General features: G+C 37.5%; 1 protein-coding gene across 1 annotated transcript in view; it reads right to left on the bottom strand.

The window, feature by feature from the left end:
* The window catches only part of LOC136874273 (inositol polyphosphate-4-phosphatase type I A), a 264,058-nt gene that overhangs the window by 136,931 nt on the left and 104,689 nt on the right, over positions 1-22,438 (bottom strand). Inside the window, exons 9-10 of the mRNA XM_067147899.2 lie at positions 13,093-13,276; positions 1,476-1,563 (exon numbers count right to left, since the gene is read on the bottom strand). Of these exons, the coding sequence (XP_067004000.2) occupies positions 1,476-1,563; positions 13,093-13,276 (272 nt within the window). The remainder of the gene's footprint in view (positions 1-1,475; positions 1,564-13,092; positions 13,277-22,438) is intronic.

The following is a 22,438-nucleotide window of genomic DNA, read 5'->3' as shown; positions in this document are numbered from 1 at the left end:
AGGTGCTGCATCTATTTCCGATTTTCTAAATACAAAATAATCCATCAGATGCAAATTTGTGATAGTAATCTTCACCTTATGGCTGATGGTCAAATATTCAAAGGAACCGACAATGGGAAACTCAAGAATATTCACATACCTTTGGTAGTGGACAAAGGCAGTATCTGCAGTTTCATATAAGCCATCAACCTTTAAAAAATACATGAATCGAAGTCTATAAGCAAGGGGAGCAAATGCGTGTTTAAATATCTATTTATGATTTGTCTTGTGGAGGTACATTTATATATTTATCAATGTACAATACTCAAGTAATTGTAATCTTTAGGAAAAGGCACGCTGACTCCTATCCATTATTTGGATAATAAAGCGTGTTAGTTTTCTAATTACCGCTGTACTAATTCTTCCTTCCTCCCGCTAGTTCTAGCGTTTCTGGTCCGTAGTTCATATTGCAGCTGTTTAAGGCTTAAACGCTGAAAATCGTCCGTAATATACTAGGGGTTATAACTATACAATTAATTAATACAGTCTTGGAGTAAAATTAGAGAATGCCGGGCTGAGTGGCTCAGACGGTTAAGGCGCTGGCCTTCTAACCCCAACTTGGCAGGTTCGATCCTGGCTCAGTCCGGTGGTATTTGAAGGTGCTCAAATACGACAGCCCCGTGTCGGTAGATTTACTGGCACGTTAAAGAACTCCTGCGGGACTAAATTCCGGCACCTCGGTGTCTCCGAAGACCTTAAAAAGTAGTTAGTGGGACGTAAAGCAAATAACATTATTATTATTATTATTATTATTAAAATTAGAGAAGGCACAATCGGCTTTAGCTCAGAAAACTCGGTCACATTCTATACATTACTCGCAGCTAACTGGGAGAAACATAAGACGTAACTGGGAGAAACATAAGACGATCCCCTTGCGCTTACCCAGTAGTACACGAGCGCTATCTGGCGCAAACTTTCTCTGCCTAAATCCCTATTCCTGGACGCTTAATCTGGGAAATAGTTTCTTCGAGGAACGGATAATGCAGAATTTTTACAATGTGATTTAATTACAATGCTCGCGGAACCACGTAATTTGAACACATAATCCGGGAAAACATAGTTTCCGGGAACAGATAATCGACGTTCCACTGTACCTGAAAAAGAAGTGCAACAATAGCCTGGGTTACAGCAGACTCGAGCCTAAAAATATCCCCTCAAATCCATCAATGGCAAAGATTTCCCTGACCAAAAGTTTTCCCCCTGACTTTCCAAACTGTGGGCACTATGAAATAGTTCATCATTTAGTCACAGGCAAAATATGATTCAACAAATCTAATTTAGATATAAAGGAACTGAGAGATAAAACAGAAATTTATTCATAGACATAAATGGAAAATGGGGAAGTATCACGGTTATTCTTCAGACAACAGAATCAACATAAAAGCTCCCACAGAGAAGTTGATCTAAATTCAGTACAGAATGCACAATATAATTACCTGGATTGCATCATGAGCCATCATTACTTTGGTGGGCCCTTGCAAAGAAACAGCTCTAGTTGGAGACTCCTTAAGTTGTTGCAATAACCTATAAGTTAAACATATGCACATTAATTAGGTAAAAAAAATCATGTCTCCCTTCAAAAATGACATTATTATCAGTTACAGTAGGTAGGTGTTGATATCCTGATCACCTCAAGCAATGTCTTTATACAGATATGTTACCGCGAACATTTGAGGAGAGTGAATTTCGACCTATACCTGCATTTGTTAGCATTTCTCAATTCCGGTTGTGTATAAAGTTATATCAGAAATGTTTTCCAAGTTGCAAATTATGCACTGCACATGTTTGTGTGTTGATCAATGTGAAGTTTTATGTATCATCAAGTTCAGTTTGAATACCATCGGCTGAGTTTAAGATGGTTATAATTGTAGAAGAGAAAGAGATTATTATTATTATTATTATTATTATTATTATTATTATTATTATTATTATTATTATTATTATTATTTTTTTTTTTTTACAAGTTGCTTTACGTCACACCGACACAGATAGGTCTTACGGCGGTGACGGGATAGGAAAGGGATAGGAGTGGGAAGGAAGTGGCATGGCCTTAATTAAGGTACAGCCCCAGTATTTGCCTGGCGAGAAAATGGGAAACCATGGAAAATCCATCTTCAGGGCTGCCAACAGTGGGGTGACTATCTCCTGGGTGCAAGCTCACAGCTGCACACCCCTAACCGCACAGCCGACTCGCCCGGTGGTGGTGTTATTATTATTATTGTGCTAAAACAGTAATAACAAGTTTCTTCGTAACATCATAGTGTACGATTGCTAGGAGATCCTGTGGATAGTCCGGCTGCCTGTATCGCTGTTGCTCATTTAGCAGCACCCAGGAAGCATGTGTAGCTTAAGGAATGGGAATCAATGTGCCAAGGCTGGTGAAAAGATGCACTATATAAATGGAACAAGCTGCCTACTCCAGACTGTCACTGCAGAGCTCCACGCCAAACCATTCACCACATTGTCAGCAACTGATGCCATCACCACTCTATTCAACCTTAATCACATTGACCCACATATCAAGTTTACACTAGAATCAGAGAACAAAAAAAACCTCAATTATTTAGATCTGACTCATTTGTTTACAGTGTTTACATTGCCTGCTTCCTACAACAAGTCAGTACTTATTCTCTACCCACTCCTTTGTTATATGGACTGCCTGCTTCCTCCAGCAAGTTAGTACTTGTTCCACATCAGACATTAGAGATTTACTTCTTTACCTGAGGTCTTAAGTGAACTTAAAGACATCATATCATGACAAGAAGATCATAACCATACATTTTGTTATTATACGTTATAATTATTCCTGCAAGATTGTCTTTGTCTGTTATGCATATGTTTTAGTTATTACATAATCTGTTTAATTTTATTTGGCTGAAGATGGCCACTAGGTGGCTGAAACTAGTCCCAAGACTGCTGTAATATCACTTACTTGATATATTGTATTGTGAAGCAGAATTGGTGCAGTTGTAAGAACGGGACTAAAAGAGGAAGTAAAGTGCATAAGATACACAATAAAAGGAAGAAAATGTATGTGCCACAAGTGGTATGCACAACATAGGCCAAGGAGCTATCTGAGGAAGAGCTACAAAGAGAGACATGTGATCCGAACACCATGGTCATGGAGATATTCTTGATGCTGTGCACATTGTCTAGGCGGACAATTTGGAATAACAGTGGAACCTCGATTATCCGTTCTCGGAAACTATGTTTTTCCGGAATATGCGTTCAAATGACATGGTTCCGCGAGCATCGTAATTAAATCACATTGTAAAAATCCCGCATTATCCACTCCTCGAAGGAACGATTTCCCGGATCAACCGTCCAGAAATTCCAGTCCCATCAATGCAAAATTCTTGATCAATCGTTCTTTAATAAACTGTATCTCATGAAAGGACGGCCAGGGCATTCTTATGGATCTTGGCGTTAACGCCCCGTCATTGCGATAATTAGAGCAAGTACTGTACAGGTACTGGAAAAGCAATCGGCGGTGAACTTGCATAAGGGACCATCTTAGCATCGCATTCGGGTGGTATTGTTTAGAGAATCTCGGAAAATCATAAAGCAGAGAGTGGCCACAACAACTGTAAGGAGGCACATTTCGACAGCTCTGCTTGAAGATGGAACAAGTTTCGTCAAATGTTTGCACTTATAAAACGTCCACATTATGTCCAGGGTCAAGTTTGCAAAGTATTTTCCTTGAGTTAGCAATACCCATGCCAAAGATGATGTGTTCAACTCGCTTCTAGCCAACATCAGCTGACATGTCACCTGCGTATAAACTTATTAATCAATTTCTACCATTATAAGACAAATTTTGTATTAACAATAGGTCCATGAATGCAAACAAACATTAACTGGTTATATAGCAATGCAAGTCTAAGCTCCATACAGTTTAAAACTGATTATAACCATTGCCAACGCAATTATGAACTACTTGGCCACTTATCCCTTTCAGACCTGAAATAAAACTGGCGGTATGAATTTTTGTTTGTACGTCAAAAACTGACTAAAGTGCTCTTAAATACATATATTTTTAGTTTATTCTACAAAATAAAAATTAAAATCTGAAAAAAAAAACACCCGCACAATTGTGCCTGTCAGGACTTAATTCACTACTTACAAAAAAGAAAAAATTCCTCAATGCATCTGAATATACATATCGTCCCTGTTCTGCCAAAACGGCGAATGTAACAATGCTCTTCCTATCCATTATTTCCCTTACGACTGCTCACGCCCTCCAGCCATATATTGATATGCGGTCCATCGGAACAATTTTTGTTGAGTTCATTTTCCTAAGCGCGTGTGTAAAGGAAAATGAACTTTAAATACATCACAATCTAGGAGTGCGTAAATGTCATGCAAACATACATTCCTTCAGTATGGTACAGTAAGGTTCATTTTCCTTTACACACGCGCATAGGAAAACGAACTCAACGGAAATTGTTCTGATGGACCGAATATCAATATGCGGCTGGAAGGCGTGACCAGTCTTAAGGGAAATAATAGATAGGAAGGTCATTGTAACATTCGCTGTTTTGGCAGAACAGGGACGATATGTACATGATCAAATGTTGTATTTTACAGTGGGGAATAATTTAAAACAATTAAATCTTCGTTCAAACATAAGTAAACGTTACATTTTCTACATTGAGGAAGAGTTTTGCTTTGGCAGCAGCAACTTGTCGTCAGACCTGAAAGAAATCTGGAGGTGTCAAAACGTCAAAAACTTACTAAAATGCTCTCAAATACAGGTTTTTACAGTTTATTTAAAAAAATAAGAACTATCGGCTGAAAAACAGAACTCACACAAATGTGCGTGTCAGGACTTCATTCACTACTTGCAAAAAATAAAAAAAAATTAAAAAATTCAACTCAGTACATATGAATATGCACATGTACATGATCAAATGTTCTATTTTACAGTGTGGAACGTTTTTAAACAATTAAAATCTTATACATTACATTTCTCATGTAGAGTATGAGTTTTGCTTTCACAGTCCTTTTTGTGACAGCACCCAGCACTCCTGCATGAATTCCATGTAAGGAAACCTAGCCTGCACATATGTGCGTATCAACATTCAAAACCTCATGGTATTACATACGATGTTGTAAGTTCACAATTTACGTTTGCTACACAATTTACACACTTCATTGATTATATTCTGATATTCAGTAAACCTTGTAGATTAATATGAATGCAATAAATAAATATTTACTTTAGGCATTACTGCTTCCCCCCCTCTTGCTAATGAACTGTATTTTTAAACTCTTCTTCCTGCCCCCCTGGTGGTCAAGAACTAAATAAAAACAGCTGAAGTACATGCTACGTGTCCGGCACAAGCACTGCAGTCCGGTCTAGCATCAAGAAAACGTCAAATAAGCTGAGACATAAATAAAATACGAACCCGCACAATTGTGCATACACGGTCTGAAAGGGTTAAGTCACATATAACTACACTGTAATAAGCCAGCTCCACAGAGCCTAGTCATCCAGTTTGCAATGCATAGCCTACATCAAAGATCGGCTGTGAGTCAAATGACTTAGTTAAACAGCAATATATTAATATATATTAAAGCGAACAAGCATGTATTTAAAAATAGTGCAAAAAGCTGTACGGGCTTGAGAATGAAGGACTCCACCAAGTAAGATGGGTGAAGTAATATTTTCTAAATAATTTGTGACATTTCTCCTCAGGAACTTTAACCTGCTATTTTACTTGTAGTCTTAATCAAGTTAGGGCCGGTTCTACCACCTACTGGTAAAGTAGCGTGTAATTTGCCCTCCGCGTAAAAGGATGTTTCCGTCCGACCACTCCCAGGTAGCGCTATCGGCAGCATAAATCGTCGTTACCCGGCGCGTAATTTCTCGGCCACTTCGAGGGCCCGATAAGACTTTACCTGCTAGGCAAGTTCTGAGAGCTGAACATTATTAGCTGTATTTCTGGTGATATGCAACTCAAATTAGCTTAGTATACTGAAAAAAGCAGTATAATGTAACAGTGATCGATATTGTATTGCAGGATTTTGAACATTAATGCTTCCCTTTAGTTGCAACGGTCACACTAGCCTCTCGCATCGGTAGCGCAGGGAACACATTTTATACGTCAAGCTTTCGTAAAGAAACTCTAAAAGGATGTAAAATCAAAATCTATTTGGAAATCATTTCAAATGGGCTTTAATTTTCTACTTTTTCAGTTTTCGGACACGAGATATATATTACTGTATGTATCCTACCTAACCCAAGCGTTTTCGTAGCGTAATGGTTAACACGTTCGCTTCGTAATACGAAGTGTGCAGGTTCGAGTCTTTATTATGACGAATCTTTTTTATTTCCATTATTAGCGTTGTGTTAATCTGTATGCCTCTTTTCATACGTTCTTATCACAATATTATGTCTACTAGGAAAATTGCTTTATATGTATGCTACCTATAGCAAGTGATGTTATGATTAATAGCACATAGGACTGTCGCCCAGGTAGCAGATTCCCTATTAGTTGTTTACATAGGCTTGTAAATTATTTCGAAGAAATTGGAAACTATTCCATTCCCGAATTCCTCTTCCTATGACTGGATATTTATCCCGATTAGTTCTTTACATTTACAGTACCTTCCAACTTTATCTTCATAAAGTTAAAAATTAAAATGAAATTCTTTATCAATAAATGGAAGCATCTGGAACTAAACGAGGTCACAGAACTAGTTGCAAATAGAGCATCGCGGAGATACTTACTTAATTCACAGAAGCCTGCAGATAGAATGCTCAAAGGCAATAAGTCCGTAAAGAAGATGTGTGTGTATATACGTATATGGAAGTGCATAAAAGAGAGTTAAGAACAACGGCAGGGAACGAAAATACACTTTAAAATGTAAATTAGAAATACGATGAAAACCTGCGTACCTTCTATTACGGAGCGAGCGACTTGACCAGTCTACTACGAGAATACCTTTCAAAAACGCTGCCTTGCATGACAGGTTATAACTGGCATAAGAAAATGTAATCTCGAGATTTTAATCCCAATTAGGTATTGATATTGAAGATCATAGATTAAAATCACGAAAGCTTGACATGAATCGTTGTCCATAACTCTTAAGACTCCCCTTATTAGGCTTTTTGGTGATAATCAGCAGACGCAAGCACAGGGAAATAAGACAATCGAAATGGGTTTCATGCATCTGACGATAGATAGCACCACACTCGAAAGCGAGAAATCGCTGAAAATCAGTCTAGCCAACCTCGTATATCAGTGTCTAGCTCCGGGTAGCTACCTAGCGCTTGCGCGGAGGTGGTTGGACGCAAGCCAAAGTACCAGCCGATTTACACCTCCAGGTAGTTTACCTCCCGGGCAGCTGCCAGCCACTTTACCAGCAGATGGTAGAACCGGCCCTTAGACGAGTAAAACATTTTTGTGTAAATACAGCCGAAACCAGTTATAACGACTGAAGGGACCACCAATTAACGATCGTTATAGTATTGACAAGGCTGACACACAGCATTACCAGTGATTTTTGAGTGCTGTGATTATTAAATGAAAGTCAATATGGACATATAGCCAAAGTCACATAAACCGACCAATCTTATTTTGTTTGTCTGTAGCTAAAATTGTCATATCTATAAGTTTTAGGATGCACACTTACTCAGTTAATACACAGAATAAAGTTAAAACTTCAAAAAACATAAGTGAAATAAGTATTGTATTTGCAATACAGTATTTGTGGAGTGGGACTGACAGGAAGTTTCTTCTAATGTTTATACAGTAATAATATGGCAGCAAAATATAAAATAATAAGAGAGGAAAGAAATAGCAACAATGTAAATTGATCAATAATGTTGCACAGGGTCTTGGCTAATAAATGAGATGTTCTCTCTGTCCTTCCAAATTGTAGAAATCGCTGACTGTGACCCAATTCCTTCACGATGCTGATGTTTGTTTCCCCATTTTCTAATTGCCCATATTATGTGAGACTTTTCTTCAGTATTAAACACTTTACCCTTCTTTTTCGACATCTTCACAGCAATGCTTGCCTTGACTAATTAACAGACAGACCATTTTGAAATCTACAATCTACTGAAATGAGTTCGAAAATCAGCTTTACAATGTTGTCAGCAATCCCCAAATACTTAACAAACAAAAAGCAACATTGGACATTATAGTCGATACATTCCTTCGAAAATGTGATACAAATACACCATTTTATATTATATGTTGTAATAAGCAATGTCGTACTACGCAATTTTTTAAATACAGTGTTTATATAGGATTTAGACAGGACCGTTAGATTTTGTTGTTATATCCAATATGTCATTAAAAGAGATGTTGCAATAAATGGTTTTGACTGTAATTAGTGACGTGTTAGCATCTGCCAACTGTAGTTCAGTTAAATTTATTTTTGAGGGAGATTTCTCAAGTACTTAGGACCTACTAAAACAGATCTCCCGTCAGTGACTTTTCAGCCATTATAATGATAACTGGAGTGCCGGGAACTTCAAGATGAGCCTGGGGGCAGTGTGTTGCAGCATCCTCTATCCAGTAAAAAGTAGATGTCCAAATGAAGGTGTTAATATTGCATACCAATTTGCTAGACTCTAGACCTCAATTAATAAAAATGTTAAAAACTGAGTTGTTCTAATGGTCTCAAGCATAGCCTCATTCTGTACCTGGTTCCTATTACTGTACTCCACACACCCGAGAACCTAACCCATCTCTTACCACTGGGTTAGAGCTTACATCAAGCTTTTCCTGGTGAATGTTCGCATTCATCGGTGGAAGTTGAAAGTAGTATAGAAGAATGTATAATACTGTGCACTATTTTGGAGTCATAAGGTAACACAACTTGGACTACATTTTGTCAGGACTGCAGAAGAACCTGGACAGTAGAATTCAGAAGCAAAGTATATGACTGATACTAAATACAATGATAGGTAAAACCATTATCACATATTGAAATAGGAAGTGCAGTAATTCAATTATGATTTTGTAAATTAATTCTAAACATGTAGTGGTAATGTATTCATGGACTTTCATAATATCCAAAGGTGATATCTACAATCTATAGAGCCTATGTTGCTTTTATAAAATATGCCATCTTGTTTATAGAAAGTCCTCTTTGAATCTTTGATCCTTTAACTGCATCATGATTTTGGGAAATAATATTAGTAAAGTGTACCAGGGAGTGAGATATCTCAATATCCCGAGAGAGTGGAAATAATTTTCCTATTTTTTATTGACAGTAGAGTGTGATTCACAAACAGCTGATAATACATTATGCAGTAGTGAGAATTCTCTATCTATATAAAGTGGAGGAGAGCTAAAAATGAAGTCGTTCTAAGGATTCAAACAAAAAATTTCCTCAAACGAACAAATGAATGATTGATAGCAAAATAAAAATATATTAAAGGGTTAACATTATTTTAATGTAAGAAGGACTGAAATATGTGTTGATGTTGAAACTACCAGCGACTGGAATTCCATCTTCATTGATATTTACAAAACATGAAGAATGGATGAATGTGAATAAAATTTACAAGAATGTACAATGGAACCTCGATTCTCTGTTTTTGGAGGGACCATGGAAAAAAAGTATAACACGAGAAAACGGAAAAACTGGGAACGAATGAACCATTGACAATTTGGCTAAACAACACAAAAATGAAATATGCATAATTATAATTTTACAAACCAAATCACAGCCCCAATGGGCTTCCACCTACCAAGCAATCAGTGTTCAGCCTGAAGGTCTGCAGATTACGTGTTGACACATGCTCAGCGTGATGAATCCCCTCGGCCGTTATTCTTGGCTCACTAGACCGAGGTCACCATCTCACCATTAATTGGCTCCTCAATTAAAGGTAATCATAGACTCAGAGGACCTAGAACCAGCTCTCAAATACAGGTAAAAATACCTGAAGATGGTTTTCCGTGGTTTCCCATTTTCATACCAGGCAAATGTTGGGGCTGTACCTTAATTAAGGCCACGGCCGCTTCCTTCCAATTCCTAGGCCTTTCCTATCCCATCGTCACCATAAGACCTATCTGTGCCGGTGCAAAAAAAGCATGACCTGGCCAGGAATTGAACCCGGGTGAGAGGCAGGCAACTTAGACCGCAGGGCCGGCTTCAAACATTACTTACCGGTATGTGAGATAAAAATCTCTACACTTTACATTCAATTTTAACGGGGGAAACTTTGCCAGTTTCCCGTGAAAACTTCATTCACTTCAGCAACTTTGATCGAACAAACTCTTTGAAAAATCTAATAATGCCAAGCCAAACAACAACTGACCACAAGTAGTTTTTGATTCTCTAATCTAATAAAATAAAGCATATTAGATAAAAAAGCACCCAACATGATGGCAAAATCCCCCCCCTCTTTTTTTTTAACCTTTCATTGTAATTTGGTCACCGGAATATGGTTCGTAGTCACTTTCTGGAAATCTTGTGCGTGTAAATTAGGCCTACATTGACATGGGACTCAAGAATATGGTTTTGAAGGTACTGATTCTCAAAAGTTCTCGAATTCATTATATTCAATTCTGCCCATCACTAATCACAAACAAATTGGAAAGAGAGGAAAATATCATTAAAAATTGAGAAATTACAGTTATTCGTGACCTTCGACTCTGCTTGAAAGTGCGCTCGCTGGACAAGTACGAATGGGAAATTATACAAACTTTTAACGCAACATGCGCAAATAAAATGACTGCGGTTTTATAAAAAGACGTAAAATTTCCAATCTTATATTAGGACCGAAACAGCAATAGGCAATCCCAAAACCTCTCATGGCTTTATGTATGTAAGGTGCAACATTTATTCTGGTCTGGATAACATAATCCTATACGATAATATTAAAATACTAAATTTTGTGTTAAGAAGGAGCAGTTTTGATTCCTGCCTGAAAGGCCACTATACTATACAGTGCCCTGAGAGAAGTGCCAAAAATCTGTTGGATGATACAGTAGAAAAAAGTAACAAAATATACATCTAATCCCTGGACATAATCTAGATGTTTTAATAGTACAAACATTGACGAAACTTGTTTCGTCTTCCAAGTAGAGCTGTCGAAATGTGCTCTGTCTCCTTCCAATTGTTGTGGCCACTCTCTGCTTTATAATTTCCAAGGATTCTCTAAACAGTACCACCCGAATGTGATGCTAAGATGGTCCCTGATGGAAGTTCACCACCGAACGCGTTTTCCGGTACAGTACTTGCTCTAATTATCGCAATGATGGGACGATAACACCAAGATCCATAAGTATGCCATAGCTGTCCTTTCATGAGATACAGTTTCTTGAAAAACGCTTGATCGAGGATTTAGAATGATGGGATTGAAATTTCTAGATGACTGATCTGGGAATTTGTTTCTTCAAGGAACGGATAATGCAGGATTTAATTAGGATGCTCGTGGGACCACGTAATTTGAACGAATAATCCGGGAAAACATAGTTTCCAGGAACGTACAGTCAAGGTTCTACTGCATGTCAAAGATGGGTTTACACAATCAAGGAGAAAGAAAATATTTATAGCATAAAACTACAAAATTGTTGTTTGGCTGTACCTGTTCATAATACCAATATAATGGTCCGTTATTGGACATTATAAATTTTTCCAGCTAACTCATTCTTGGTTGCCTGCGTTTCACCCTCGTGTGCTAAGTTAGGCTCGTCAGTTGGGACTTAGCACACCACCCAAGACGCAAGGCTAGTGCATACCGTGGAGGCCACTGCATAGGCTACTTGAAGCCACCAGCAGTGCCAATGCACTATGAGAGCTATGTCTCATTTTCAAAAATTGATGCCTGCCTGGCCATCGAATGATGTAGATGTTGATTCCCATAGGAAACCTAAAATATTTGTCTCGAATGAGTAAATTTATAACACCAATATAATGGTCCGTTATTGGACATTATAAATTTTTCCAGCTAACTCATTCTTGGTTGCCTGCGTTTCGCCCTCGTGTGCTAAGTTAGGCTCGTCAGTTGGGACTTAGCACACCACCCAAGACGCAAGGCTAGTGCATACCGTGGAGGCCACTGCATAGGCTACTTGAAGCCACCAGCAGTGCCAATGCACTATGAGAGCTATGTCTCATTTTCAAAAATTGATGCCTGCCTGGCTATCGAATGATGTAGATGTTGATTCCCACTAGCCTTGCGTCTTGGGTGGTGTGCTAAGTCCCAACTGACAAGCCTAACTTAGCACACGAGGGCGAAACGCAGGCAACCACGAATGAGTTAGCTGGAAAAATTTATAATGTCCAATAACGGACCATTATATTGATATTATAAATTTACTCATTCGGGACAAATATTTTAGGTTCCCTATGGGAATCAACATCTACATCATTCGATGGCCAGGCAGGCATCAATTTTTGAAAATGAGACATAGCTCTCATAGTGCATTGGCACTGCTGGTGGCTTCAAGTAGCCTATGCAGTGGCCTCCACGGTATGCACTAGCCTTGCGTCTTGGGTGGTGTGCTAAGTCCCAACTGACGAGCCTAACTTAGCACACGAAGGCGAAACGCAGGCAACCAAGAATGAGTTAGCTGGAAAAATTTATAATGTCCAATAACGGACCATTATATTGGTATTATAAATTTACTCATTCGGGACAAATATTTTAGGTTCCCTATGGGAATCAACATCTACATCATTCGATAACCAGGCAGGCATCAATTTTTGAAAATGAGACATAGCTCTCATAGTGCATTGGCACTGCTGGTGGCTTCAAATAGCCTATGCAGTGGCCTCCACGGTATGCACTAGCCTTGCGTCTTGGGTGGTGTGCTAAGTCCCAACTGACGAGCCTAACTTAGCACACGAGGGCGAAACGCAGGCAATCAAGAATGAGATAGCTGGAAAAATTTATAATGTCCAATAACGGACCATTATATTGGTATTATAAATTTACTCATTCAGGACAAATATTTTAGGTTCCCTATGGGAATCAACATCTACATCATGTACCTGTTCACTTCAAACTGCAATGGTTAGTAGTCAAACCTTTGATTCGCCTATTAGAAACTACTAGTGAGAATTAAAATGACAGAAACTTACTTAATAAGGCCTCCGTTTTTTGATTTGTGTGAATGAGCCGTGAAAGCGCCCACAGTGACAATATCATAAAAGCCAGTTTTTCGTAGAGTATCATTTTGCACCCACATTCGTTGTAAGTGAAGGTTAACAGGAGCAAATTCCAATGTCCGATCATGTTTTCTCGAGCTTGGTTTGAAGAAACTTCCTGAAAAACAAACATAAAAATCTGTTTCACCCAAAATGTATGCACACATACATTTTAATAAAAGACTCCAATATCCTCAGACGAAATGGAATAAAGTGGACTTTATTTACCATAATATGAGCCTACCTTTGTGTCAGCAGTCAATACATTGATCCATGCTTTGGCTACCGATAAATGAGCTCTTAAACATATAATATACAAAGTAGGAACCAAAAGTTCATTGACTACATAAGCTTTGTAAACCATAAGCATGTAGTTAACAAAACAGTGTCCAAAATAAGTTCTAACCTCCCTCCCCCTTCATATTCAGAAAGTGAAAGAGCAGTGTGCGCAGTTGCATTCTTCAAGGAGCAGTATGCAAACATATTTTGTCAGTGTCTGAAGACAAAATAAGGGACTACATCAAAGGTGTATCTCTACATGATATTAGTATTCCTAATAGCAGTGATAATGATTCAAATGATTCTTTGCATCATGATCTTGTTGATATTTCTAGTGAAAGTGAAGAAGATATTACGTCGGAAACAAAAGCAACCCTGCCACCTTTAACAAAAAATTAGGAGGTTTTGATATGAAAATAAGGAGAAATCAGGAGATATAATAAGTCAAAACTGCTTTTTCTGCATGCCTTGCACAATACAGGAGTACTATGGCATATATTATAACACTTATTGTTTCAAAACCCGACTGTTGCTATATGAGACTACACGGCTAAAAATTACACATCTCTATTCCCTCACAGAAAGTATGTGAGTGAGATGATCGGTCTCTCATAAGCCTTCCGAAAATAGTATGAACTCATGCTACACACGTGTGAATCAGTCATGCATTTAGATGAAATTAATTAGCAAATGTATAGATTAATTTATTGCATCACGTGCGCATGCGATTATGCGAAGTGCAATGCTACTTTTATCAAGTAATAAATTAAAATTCATCAGAACTGTCTCCAAATGGCACCTAAAAAGTCTATAAAAGTCACTAATCGCTGTGTTTGAAATTCTGTCATTAAATTACTTTTAAAAATAACTCCAAATCTAGAGTCTAGTCTCTAGAATCGACTAGACTGATGTGAACAAACAAAAACACAGCACGTGAGAACAAGACACTGACAGTCGATACACACGTTGCGATATACAGGTTTCAATAAACATCGCAAATTCACGCACATTTCTCGTAATAAACATCAATATTTCATTTGAAAGCGCCCAATGAGGGAAGGACTACCGGTCACTGGTGTACAAAGTTGAAATGGCAGGATTTGAAAACAAATGTTTGAAGTTCACCAAAAAATGAGCTGAAATCAGGAGAAATAATAGAGTAATCGGGAAGCAGGAAAAACTGTCCAAATTCGGGAGTCTCCCCCGCCTAAAATGGGAAAGTTGGCAGATATGCAACGGTAATGGTAGGAGATGTAGATCATATACTGTATTTACTCGCATATTAGACCCCCTTTTTCCCCCCACTTTTACTGCCAAAATAAGTAAAGGGAATCCAAGATGTGATAACCTCAAATTTTGTGAAGTGAATACATGACTTCTAGGCTATAAAGAGCTATAAATTGTTCATGTAAACATTCTACACGATTCTTTAACAAACTTTTGAATGTATTTCAGTTATACTGGCTATTTTCATAGAAAGGCAGTATTTCTAAATGTAAAAAGACAATAAATGGTAACACGACTTTTAGACTACATACAAAGTATATATAGTCAGTTTTAGTTACTCATGTCATCTCATTCGTTTTATCTAATTAACTCCTCTGATGAGGATGCCGTCAGGAAGGGGATATGGTCGTAAAAACTTGCTACGAAGATTCATCTCGCTTCATGCTCCACCCTGTAGAGAGAAGTGATAAGGGTATGCAATACTGATTAAAAAAAAAAAAAACTTAATGGTCAGTCATTTGTCTCTATCAGTTGAGCAGTAGGCCTACCACACAGTAAACCTGAGTAAACCTAATCACTGCTTTCATTTGAATTATCGTCTTGTGCCGCCAACTTACCTGCTACAGGTGTGCCATCATTCCAAATGACATCATCTTCACTGCTATCTCATCAGCCATGCACTGCCATCGAGAGCATTTCGAGGTCAAGTCTTTCTGAAACTTTTAAAAATAGTTTCGTTCCTGACTATAGAGTCCAAACAATGAGAATCTATTCCCAAATGGTTTCTGGAGATGGTCTCTGATATTCCCAGATGGTGTATGTGTAGAAGAAGCCACTCCTTCCTAATAAAGTCGTGCTGTAGAAAGCGTGTCAAACCACCAGTTGATAATTATCGCATGTTACGAGTTGTACTTCCGACTGGAAGCATTCTCTGGATAACTGCGGCTGTTAAAAGCCAGAACATTATTTGAAAGTTATTTCATGCTTGTTCTCTATATTTATCACATCAAGATTTACTTAATCAGCTGAAATTGAGATAAGAGAGACCGCATTGTTTAGGTTAGGTATGCTGTCAAGTGCCCGGATAAAACCAGAGGTTCCATGATGGAAAGTATAAAAATAAATAACAGGAAAGTTTGCCGCATTTATGGATATCTACAGGTGTGGCAGTAATGCTTTTTATTGAAAATGAAAAAAATGAAAACCTACAACCTGTTTTCCAGTCACTGACGGGGTCAGGGATGTAATGAATGAAGCAGATATAGGCTGTTAGTATGATGGGGTCGCCACTCCCAAAGTGATTATTAACGAATGATAGATGCTATGAAATGATAATGGAGAGTGTTGTTGGAATGAAAGATGACAGGGAAAACCGGAGTACCCGGAGAAAAACCTGTCCCACCTCCGCTTTGTCCAGCACAAATCTCACATGGCGTGACCGGGATTTGAACCACGGTATCCAGCGGTGAGAGGCCGACACACTGCCGTCTGAGCCACTGAGGCTAATGCGTTTTATTATCATGTTTAATTTTGCACGTTTGGTGTCTCCATTTTTTTATTAACGCATAGTACGGTAGGTTTTGTTTGGCATCTCTGAAAATCGTTAAAAGAAAGTGGGGACATAAAATTAATATTATTATTTGTTAGGTACATCAGCGAGTAAAACAATCTATATGATCGGATTGTTTTTATCACGTCTTAAACCTACTTCTCTCCAAAAAATACCTATATTGGCCCAGGTTACAAAATATTAAACTATCACTTTGTTAATGATCTCGCCTGCTATATTAATAGCAACAACCGTGAATATTTCTTAACAATAGACACACCCCCAGTGGAGGGGAATTGCATATACCATTTTTACCTGCCATTCTTAAATGTCTGGTAGTATGGTACCAGGAATCAAACTCAGGCTCCCGAGAATGGCAGCTAATTGTGATAATCATTAAGCTGGCAGACATTCTTAACTACAAAACACAGACTTATAGCAATACTGATGCGTGCTTCCAATGCGTGGGTCGGACGCTTTTTGCGACATCATCAGAGATGCAGTAGGCCTACGCTATGGAGGCTGGGGTATGGCACTTAGACATGTGACCAGTCAGCTGTGGTAATGAAGAAGGGGGCTGATATGAAACTGTTTAAATGTGATAACATAACTTTCTGCATAAATATAGATTTAAATAACTATTCTGTGTATTGATTTAAATATGCTAGATGTTCCTTTTTCTGTTTTTAAACCATGCCAACCAAACCTCGACGTGTGTTTTCATTGCAAGGGATGTATGGACCAAACTATTCACAAATTTCTGTGATGTCATCAGAGCTGCAGTAAGGCTTGTACCCGCTTCGAAGCTGAATCGTCGTCGTTCTCTGATGAATTACATTGCGGGGTTTTGTATGCAAGTTGCGGGGTTTTGTATGCAAGATTTTTTAATTTACTTATTTTGTCATGAAAAGTCAGGGGAGTTCTAATACACTAGCGGGGGGGTCTAATAAATACACAAGTAAATACGGTAAACATGTGGGGAAAAATACTGCACGAGTGCAATTGACTGTTTCAAACTATTTCGAATGGATAATGTTGAAAGTTTTGAAGTGACGAAAAACAATTCTTGTGCTAAAATGTGTTGAAAAACTTTTAAATCTCCGCACACAAGGGCAGGGTTTTGGAAAGAAATGAACTCTTGTGAAATTTGGCAGTTTACTGAAGTAGTTTTGTTGATGGGAATAAATAAAAAGCCAAAGATAAAAATGTATTCGTCACAAGACAGTCTTATCAAAAGACCAATAAAATAATGAAAGAAATGTGTAGAAAGCCTATTATTAAAAACATGTAAATAAATGATAAAGTATTGTTTTTAATGACCACAGTAGATTATATGAATGAGTTAGCATAATTTTCCCTTAATGACTGCCACTAATTCCTTGTTTCCTTCAAATATATAATTTTCTATGAAAGAACCTCACCTTTCTGGCACAAGAACTCTGTGAGAACCTGCCAGTGAAGAGGTTAACAAAGGATCTTAACATGCAACTACTGCGTATGCACGGTTCCTCTTATCCCCGGAACAAAAACGGACAGGAACAGATAACGGGAGAGTGAATCAAGAAAGTCGATAGTGTTAAACAAGAAAATATGGTGAGACTTGGTGTTACTGGATTGATACGATGTCGGCATGTAAAAGATCTCTGGTGACACATTTGGTGTTTACCCGACAAAATTCATTAAATCTCAGCCACAGACGCCCAAGAGAGTTTCGGTTTACTCGGTCTGCCATCTAGTTGGCCTAGAGTAAAACGGAACGTCGAAATTGACGAGCAGACAGCCAGATGGCGTCAAATTGAAATGTCTGCACACGGTAGCCGAGGCCATATGATTATTATTATTATTTTACTGTCAAAGTATATTTCTTTAACACACGAGAGGTCGCGCCCGCGGCAGTTTACCACACTTTAAAATATTTGTTAATAATTTAACTGCTAGCCGCTGTAGGGCTTAGGGCGCTCGTTTTATCCCTCCCCTCCCTCACCCCCGCCTGACGTTGATTATCGTCAGTGTATTGCCTGCTGCGTTCCGGAGTAGTTTAAGTTTTCTTTCACTCTCGCATCTGCCGCGGCAAATTGTCTTTGTGCGACCCCTCGCGTAGTGCATTCTTACATGACTGCATTTCCAAGAATGTTTCTTAAGTTCATGAGGTTTAAGGTGGCTTTCAGTGAAGTGTGGTGCCGTATTTTTATCTTGAATTGTGACCAAATCATTCAGTGAAATGTACAAATGCAAACGTTGAGGCAATCTGCTCATGGCCTCATGCGCGACCGATATAGTATATTGTTTCCGTTCAACTGTTTTTAGTTTGAAACTTATGCTTTTGTTCTTCAAAATACTCTTCTCTTTTCTGTCTCTGATTTGTTGCCGAGTTATACCCAATTCTTCCAAATCATCCTGAACTTCTTTTAACCAATTATTATTGATTTTATTTTTCAAAAAGTAATCAAATAGTTGTTTCAATATCCTGGTGTATGGTAATCTTGATATGTAACAGAAAAAGGAAATTCTTCTTTTATGCATTGTAGATATTATTTATTCACATTCACAATAGACAATGTTGTTAGGCAACAATCTCCACTGTCCATCAACTTGGTGTTTTTTATTAATAATTGTTCTAAGAATTCTTTATCAGTTTTCTGTAATTTGTCTGTTGTAGATTTTACATTTAATTTGAATAAAGTTTCACTAGCATACGTTGCCTCTGGTTTATCTATGGAATTATAGTGTTTCAGCTTAGCGTTTATCGAAAGAGATTTTTTTTTATAGGTTGGCCAGGTAAGTCTTTGTGCTTCTTTAAATTTGGTTGTTCTGTGTTCTATTGCTTTTTTTCATTTGTGTTACATGTTATTATTTCCCCGAGATATTTGAATTTCTGAACAATTTCAATCTCTTTATTACTGTTCATTTGAATAAGTGGTATATCAACTTTAAAAGTTGACATCATTTCTATTTTTTCAAATGAAATTTGTAATCCCTTTTTTTTTTCTGCTATCATTTCTAGTTGTTCAATTTGAAATTTAGCCTCTTCTATTGTATTTGCAAGTAATGCTAAATTGACTGCAAAAGCAAGGCAGTTGAGTTTAATAATTCTACCGATCTTGATAGTTGGTTGGCATTTCTTGTTCCATTCACGCATAACCTTCTCCAATGCACAATTAACCCTCGAGCGCTCGCGTTCTTTTTCATCACTTGGCATACTGAGTGCTCCATTAAGTATGTTAACGTTTTTATCGAAGTTAAGTAAATTGAGAGCCTATATTCTATGTTTTATCGTTCATCAATTAATTCTTGAAATATTTTTGATAATATTAGTCTTTATTTTACCTCCCTATTTACATTACAATATAATATTGTTATCCCAACCTGGTAGTTATGTACAAATTCGTGAAGTTTACAATATATTTATGTCAATAATTTTGTGAAAAGCGAGAGTTCACTTGTTACACCCCGAGCTTCACCCTTCGGTCCTGGAAATATTTTGACAATATTTTTTTCTTTAATCTTAGAGGATCCACTAGAATATTGTTTCTTCCATATACAAACTTTATATCTTTCTATGAAACAATCACTTTTGGCTAAAACAACTTCACCAAAAGTTTCATCACTTGTACTCGAGTCATAATTCTGTTCACTTTCTGAGTTATGCTCACTGAAAATTATTTCCTCATTTTCAATTTAAGAATTGTCTTCCCCATTTTCACAGTCATCTGCTTTGTCGAGATCAGGATCATCATTCAGTAACCAGTTCAGCTGTGGACTTGACAGATATCTTGCAGCCCTAAATAAACGAAACAATTATTGGAGCCTCACGCAGAAATCAAAAAACAGTCCACGGAAAACTAATGCAAGACAATTCTAGTGAATATAGAAGTAATTTGTAAATAAAAATATACTTACATGATGATGTGCGTGGCTCACTGAGTGCGCCAGTTCTGACGCGGTGAACTTAAAACGCAGTTTAATTCGCTTCTATTGGAGAAATATTTATTTGACTTCTCATAAAGATAGCTAAAACTGTACTGTAGGAATACCTAACAACACAGGTCAGCAGATTCTTGGTGTGACAGTGGACATCCGTTTATTTAAACGTGACGCACTCAATGCGCCAGCGCGAGTGCTCGAGGATTAAATAACAATGGTGAAAGTCCGTCTCCTTGTCGAAGTCCAGTTCTTATAGTGAATGATTCTGATAATTCACCTCTAAATTTAACTTTTGCCTTCGTATTTTTAAAAGTTATACTAATGAGGTTAACAAGTTTTTGGTATAATCCAAATTCTTTAAGGCTTTTTAATAATGATTCACGATGAATACTGTTGTATGCTTTTTTGGAATCTACAAACGTGATGACTAGACTCTTACTTCGAACTCTTTGGTTCTTCATTATTCATTTTAATGATTTGATCTGGACAGCTTCTACCTGGTCGAAATCCTCCCTGATATTCTCCAAGTTCTTGGTCGAGTTGTTCTTGGATTCTTGTGTATATAATCTTGGATAAAATCTTGTATGTAATATCAAGCAAAGACATCCTCTGATAATTATTTGGATCGGAGCGATCACCTTTCTTATGCAGCGGGTGGATTATAGCTGTATTCCATTCCTCGGGAAGCTTCTCCGTGTTCCAAATATCAATGATTTATGTAGGTTTTGAATAGTCTGATCATCAGCATTCTTTCATATTTCTGCTACTATTTGATTCTCTCCTGCTGCTTTGTAGTTTTTAAGTGCATTAACTGCTGTTTTCACTTCATTGTAAACTGGTGGTATAATCTTTTTTAATGGAGTTTTATTTTTCGGGTTAGGGTCAAATTCTAAATGTTCCACAGGATCCTCACAATTAAGCAATTCTTTAAAGTATTCTGCAAGGAAGTTAGCATAATCTTGATTATTGTGTGCCATTTTTCCATTTTGATTTCTTAACATAAGCATGGGAGGGGTAAACTTGGATTGATATTGCTTGAATGTTTTGTAATAGTCTATTGTTTTATGCTGATTGAATGTTTCCTCTATACTGCTAAGCATTTCCTTTTGATAATTTCTTTTAATTGACCTAATTTCTTTAGCTGTTTGTCTTCTGGCATTAATTAGTTCTTCTCGAGATTTTTCTGTTTTCCTCTGTTGATCATTTAACCATGCCTTGTGCCTTGCTTGAATTGCTTTCTTACATTCCCCGTTCCACCACGCATGTTTCTTTCTCCTTTTAAGTGGAGCGATTTCTTCAGCTATGGTTTTAAGTTTGTTGAACATCGTCTCTAATTTGTCATTTAAAGGTGTTTTGGATCTCTCTAAATATATTGTATTATTTATTAAGTAACTGGGATCATAATTTCTCCTTGCTTTGAGATGATTACGTTTGTGTTTCTTTTTTGGTGTTAACTCGATTTTTATTTTTGAGATATAATGATCCGAGTCAATGTCTAGCCCATGGAGGACTCTGACATAAATTTCTTTGTGATAATCTTTATCCATAGAGCCATGATCAATCTGAAACTCTCCCAATTTTATGTTAGGGCATTTCGATGTCATAAGTTTATGTGGTCGCCTCATGAATCTGGCGGTTTCCAAAATGAGTCCACGATCTGCACAAAGTTCAATTAATCTTAAGTCATTTTTGTTCGTTAATTTATGAGCTGGCCATTTTCCTACAACTGTGCGGTACTTCTTTCCTCTGCCTATTTTAGCATTGAAATCTCCAAGTAAGATTTTTATGTGCTCATCAGGGATCTTCGATAATATGTAATCAAGTTCTTCCCAAAAGTTTTCAACTCCTTCTTTATTGTTTCTGCCATTTGTTGGTGCATGGACATTTATTAAAGTATAAGTTTTATTCCCTACTTTAACTGTTAGAAGTGCCATCCTCGAAGAGTTTGAAGAAAAATCTTCAGTTGAGTCTATTATGTTACTATGAACAAGAAAACCTACACCAAATTGGGGGACATTCTTCATTACTCTTGGTCCTGGAGGTCCTTTGTAGAGACGATAACCTCCTGATTCAATTGGGTCCTGGTCTGTGTTCTTAAGTTCTTGTAAAGCCATTATTAAAATCCTATGTTGGTCCATCACATCAGTTAAATGTTTCAACTTGCCCACCTTACTTAGTGAATTAATGTTTAATGTTGCAAAATATGAAAATTTTCCTGATTTGTTGAACTTAAGTCTCTTCTTACATTGTTGGGTTTGTTCACTGTCTGTCAGCTGTCTGTCGATTGTCTGTTGGGCTTCC

The sequence above is a fragment of the Anabrus simplex genome, chromosome 5, assembly GCF_040414725.1.
Source record: "Anabrus simplex isolate iqAnaSimp1 chromosome 5, ASM4041472v1, whole genome shotgun sequence".
NCBI classification, from domain to species: Eukaryota; Metazoa; Arthropoda; class Insecta; order Orthoptera; family Tettigoniidae; genus Anabrus; species Anabrus simplex.
This window is presented reverse-complemented; position numbering and strand designations above follow the sequence as displayed.